This window comes from Sodiomyces alkalinus (genome assembly GCF_003711515.1).
Source record: "Sodiomyces alkalinus F11 unplaced genomic scaffold SODALscaffold_2, whole genome shotgun sequence".
NCBI lineage: Eukaryota > Fungi > Ascomycota > Sordariomycetes > Glomerellales > Plectosphaerellaceae > Sodiomyces > Sodiomyces alkalinus.
This window is the reverse complement of record NW_021167080.1, coordinates 484,041-489,301: the sequence shown is the minus strand read 5'-3', so window position 1 is coordinate 489,301 and position 5,261 is coordinate 484,041. Positions and strand designations below refer to the sequence as shown.

Genomic DNA, 5,261 nt, shown 5'->3' with positions numbered 1-5,261 from the left:
TGTACACAATCCGCGCCACGCTCACTGCCTAGGTACCTTGCGTTGCCTGCCAAGTTCAACGGCCGCCTCATCCGATTTCCTGGTGCTCGGAGGCAGAAACGGTCACAAGTAGGTACTCGGGGTGGCAGCAGGTACGGCGGTGACCCTTGTCCGATGTGTACCTAGGTAGGTGCTCGGGGTGGCAAGGCGAGTATAATGCAGGGAAGGTGGGAACGGCCCTCACTCCTTCTCAAAACAACCAGTTGTCAGGAACCCTCATAGGCCTACATCTCGAAGGTAGTACTTACCTGGGCGCTTGTTCCCATGACTGACCTTGTTGCACCTACGTCCATTTTTTCTCCCCTTCAACCCCGAAGCCCCGTTAACGATTTCACCTGCGCCCATCTACGACGGGTAGCTCGGCCTTGGGATATATCGGTGCACTCCAATACATTTTCTGCATGGTTGATGTTGATTTTCTTGTTGGCCAACATCTATCGTTGTAAGTGCTTCGGCATGCCGCTATGGGTTCAGCCATTTACTGCCAATATCCAAATCCTCACATCCGTCGAGAAGAGAGATGATTCCCAGTGAGTCTCGGGACCTTCTAACCAATTAGTCTTCTCCAGTTTGCACCCGATTTAGGTGCGTCTCTGAGGATATTGAGAGTCCTCGTACAGCATCATGGCACGGACACAACAGTCAAGCTTCAACCTTTCCTCACCGCACTCTTCAAGCGCCGGGGCCGAGTCTTTCAAAGGCACGCCAGACACGAGACTCACGGTGTTCTCCCCCCGTGTACTCTCGACCAAATCGACCCGTTATGCCCACTCCTGTGGCCTTATTCCTCCAAGCACCGCCCCAGTTAGATTCTGCGACGACGTCACTGAAAGCCCTCAGCTGCTCACCGATAGGGACCCTTTCATAACTACAAGCCAGACGGCTAGTGCCGCGTCCCAGCTGTCCCCGACTGCTTCCAGCTTCCACCCCCGTCCGGTGCCGCCTAACAATACCGACTACTCGTCTAGTGCGAGCTTGTCGATGTCCCATACAGATGCCGTCAATTATGATGACCATGTCCAAACTCGCTGTCTCGTCTTATCTTCTCCCTACCGGCAGCTACTGCCAATTGATGCTGTTGCGTTTCTTTTGGTACGTCCTATTCACCCAAATTATTCAATCTACTATATGCTACACGCTCCCATTGCTTGACTGACGTACATCAGAAACTAGAGCAGCTCGGAATTTTGATCCCTGCTCCGAGACTCGTCATCGACAAGGGCGGTCAAATCTATGTACACTTTGCCGACGTGCAGAGCGCTGTCGCGGTCCATGATCATGTTTCTCGCGCCGCTGTCAAGTGCGAGGCGTCATACCTTTCTGAGTCCGAGTGGCGGAAGGTACGCAGACTCCCCTTTGTATCGCTCTTTCCCTCCTCCACAAGCCGCTCGCTCTCCCGTTCCACGGCGATACATCAAGAACAGAGGGTCCTCTTAAGTCTTATCGTTAATTCGCCTGCAGGACATGACATCCGGCGGTGGAATATTTCCGAAATGCCAAGTAGCAATTCTCGCTTTAACAGCACCGCCTTCTTTCTCAGACCCGCGGTATGCCGAACTCACTATTCAGGATATTCTTCGATCTCAGGGAAGTTTCTCGGCTTACCGGCGGCTCATGGATGATGGTGGACCCGGTATGCATGCAGGCGTTGCCGAATTCTTGACAACCGGCGCTGGCACAGCAGCGGTAGCCGCGCTCAATGGCCGCACCGTCCAGGTGAGTCGGAATGCCATCACAACGCCCCGAGGCCAACAACAGGCATGTTGACCCACAGACCGGCACAGGGAATTGTTCTGCACCTGGCGGTAGTCCAGAGTGATGGTCTCATGTCTTCCAGGGAGGTCCACAACGGCCATCCCGGGACCTCTTCTCTACGTGTCCCGGGTCTTGACTTGCCATTTGAGTATCCACGTCTTTCGTTGTCGACGTCCGTGCAGGGCACTCCTCCGGTGGACCACCGCAACTTCCTTCCAGCCTCGGGTCCACTATATTCTCCCTCTGGACCTCAGCCCCAGCCTCCTTGGGGCGCGTGGCCCGTATTTGGGCAGTCTTTTTATCGGCCGAGTCTTCCGTATAGTCTCGGTGATGGCCATCCAGTTTCCGGAGTTCCTCTGTTCCCACACAGTAACCGCACTCCTCCGGCGTCTCATATACCACATGCGTCGACCATGCCGCAAAGGAAGAGACACAGCCAACTACGGCATATCCTGGGGTGCACTAGCACGGATGCTGGCCCGCAAAGTGCTCTCAGGGTCAGCAGGGCCCAGTTCCGCAACGCACCCAGTCACCACAACCATGTCGACATCAATAAGATTTGTGAAGGGACAGATGTCCGCACAACGGTAAAGCCCGCGCCCAGTTCCGCCCCCCCCCCCCCCCCCACCCCCCCCCCCCCACCACACTTTTTTTTTAAAAAATAAAAGTGGGGGACTTCTTTTGACGGGTGGCTAGATCATGCTCCGCAACATTCCCAATAAAGTGGACCAAGCCATGCTGAAGCGCATCGTGGATGAGTCTAGTTGGGGTAAATACGACTTCATGTATCTACGCATCGACTTCGCGAACGACTGCAAGTGGGTCATGCACGTTGAGTCTTATATTGATTTTTGTACCCTGACGAGTTGTCGCCCCTAGCGTTGGATACGCCTTCATCAACTTCGTTGATGTGAGTCGGCTCCGCCCCCTCATGGTTGCAGTCTTGCTAACAGGTGCTAGCCGCTCGATATAATTGACGTTGGTTAACCTGCACAAGACCTTTCCGTGGTACTGATGAGCCTGATGGTAATGAATGTTTGGTATCAGTTTGTGAGAACGCGCGGCAACCAACGTTGGAATTGCTTTAAAAGCGACAAGGTCGCCGAAATATCCTACGCCAGTCGGTCATCCTAATACCTTACCCCTTACCCCGCCGTCCAAGGTCTCTGCTGACAGAATGACAAGCCATCCAAGGCAAGGATTGTCTCGTGCAAAAGTTTCGTAACAGCTCTGTTATGCTCGAGCCAGCTCATTATCGGCCCAAGGTCAGTGACGCTTTCTAGGTGCTAACAAAAACGTCCTATGCGGCCGTCTAACGATTCCAGCTGTTCTACACTTCGAATGGACCAATGCCCCGTTTAGCGGGACAGGAGGAGCCATTTCCCTCGCCGGACAATCAATCTAAGATGAAACGAAGCTGCGAGAACGCGGAACACGTCGGTGAGTACTAAGCTGACAAGACTAGCAGAGTGCCAGGCTTAATTAGACAGGACTCTTCACTCCAAACGCTAGCCAACATTTTCGTGATCAGCAGCGTCGTAGGCGATCACAATACGATCGTGGTACGAGACTCGCGGCACTTGAAGAACATGAGCTGGAATCAACTACCCAGCCATATACACACTTTGGCTAGTAATATGAACACGTGAATGAGGAGAGTACTAGACGCCTATCGGACTAGCGAAATCTGAGCCTGATGTAAGACTGGTGGATCGGGAGTCGTCGTAATAGAAGTCTTACATTTAGTATATACTAGTACTACTGGCTTTATATTATTTTATTCTATTTGTTTTTTAGCTTTATAAGTAGAGGCACTTACTATAATAGTAACTCCGTGATTAGGATAATAAAGAGAAGGCGCTACTAGAGTTACTATAAGAAGTCGAATCTTAAGCTCTAGGGCTATAGGGCCAACAGGGTAGTCCTGTTCTTTTTCCTTTTATTCTACTTTGTTATTATTATAGTTTTCCCGCCTCCTTATTTGTTTATATTCCTCTGCCTTTTCTTTTAAGGCTAGATATTCCGACTATAGTCTTATCGTATATTAAATAGCACTTATACGGTAATCCTAATAAAGCAGAAATCTTATATATATATTATACTAAGTTATATATCTATATAAGTCTTGTATACGCTTAATTTAGGTAGTATAGACTCTATTTATAGGTACTATATTATTTAGATCCTATCTAGTCCAGTATCTACTCCCATTATATACTAATCCCCAAGGTCTAAAACCCTTATTTAGGTATATATCTTCTAAGGACCCTATTATAGTCCGTGCACCTATACGATATACCCCCTTATTTAAGGTGGGTCCTTCTATTTAACTAACTAATTAGAGGCTTTAGTTTAAACTAATATCTCTTAACTTTTCTATTATAAAAATAATAGTTAGTACAAAAACCTCCTTATAAAAGGGATCTTTTTTTTTTGATTCATTACGCGTATACAGCCCTAAAGCTATGGCGCGGCGCCTATCGCCCTAAGGGCTAAAGGCTATTAGAAGGTAGGTATAGTAAAATAGAGCGTACTAAATAAAGGAAATCCTCTGTAATAATCTGCCTAATAAAACCTAATAAGTAAAAAGCAAAGCAAAATATCTAGACCGCAAGAATCGTGGTTTACGCCCTATACCACTCTGCCGAGGCTATTTTAGTAGCTAAAAGATAGGCCTATAAGGCCTGTATTCCTCTTTTAGTACTAAATAATAGCGGTAGAGATAGCGGTAGGCCTACTAGGGCTTCCCGTAGGGCTTTTCGTTCTTCTTTATAAAAAGGGCAGGATAGGATAAGGTGTGCTATATCTTATATAGGGGAGCCGGGACAGGAATAGCGGTCGTCAGCGTAGTTTTAGGCCCTTTTTTAGTGGGTTTTCAGGTATCCGAAGCCGGTTTTTAACTGCGTAAAAGCCGATTTTACCTACCTAAGGCCTTATATTAGTAGTGGTTTTCGGGAGAAACGGAGGTTATCGCGGACTAGTCGCTATATAGGCGGCCTAATCGAACCGATTTACCTCTTTTCTCCTCCTCCTCTTCGTGATTCTACAGGGTTTTCTAGTCTTAAATAAGGGCTTTCTTTATTTACCCGGCGTTTTAGGTGGCTAAGGGTAACTAAGCTAATAGATTTAGTAGCTTTTTCGGGGTTTAACGCCCCTTTAGCCACCTTATCCGCTAGTTCGTCCCCTTTTATCCGTACGTGCGAGGGGCACTACTAAACAGAAACCGAGGTGCCTAGCTATTTAAGGCGAGAGATAAGGGATTTAGCTTTTATAGCCCACTATAAAAGGCGCTAAAGCTTTAGAATAGCCGCCTATAAATCGCTACAAATATAGCACTCTAAGGGCCTAAGCGTCTACTTAAGGGTAGCGTGAACGGCGTAAAGAATAGCATATAATTCAGCGTCCGCGACTTCGGTAGCGGCCCCTAGGTTAAAGCCTATAGCTTTATAGGGGTTCAACGCGAACCG

General features: G+C 48.5%; 1 protein-coding gene across 1 annotated transcript; it reads left to right on the top strand.

Moving 5' to 3' along the window:
• Positions 1-370: 370 nt before the first annotated feature.
• On the top strand, positions 371-3,607 carry SODALDRAFT_329819 (hypothetical protein). Its single transcript, XM_028611053.1, has 12 exons — positions 371-481; positions 609-1,131; positions 1,206-1,379; positions 1,501-1,755; positions 1,824-2,381; positions 2,491-2,612; positions 2,674-2,704; positions 2,755-2,772; positions 2,842-2,914; positions 2,980-3,059; positions 3,120-3,234; positions 3,285-3,607. Exons 2-12 carry the CDS (start codon positions 664-666, stop codon positions 3,425-3,427), a joined length of 2,037 nt encoding a protein of 678 aa, XP_028467961.1. The 5' UTR covers positions 371-481; positions 609-663; the 3' UTR covers positions 3,428-3,607.
• Positions 3,608-5,261: the final 1,654 nt, after the last annotated feature.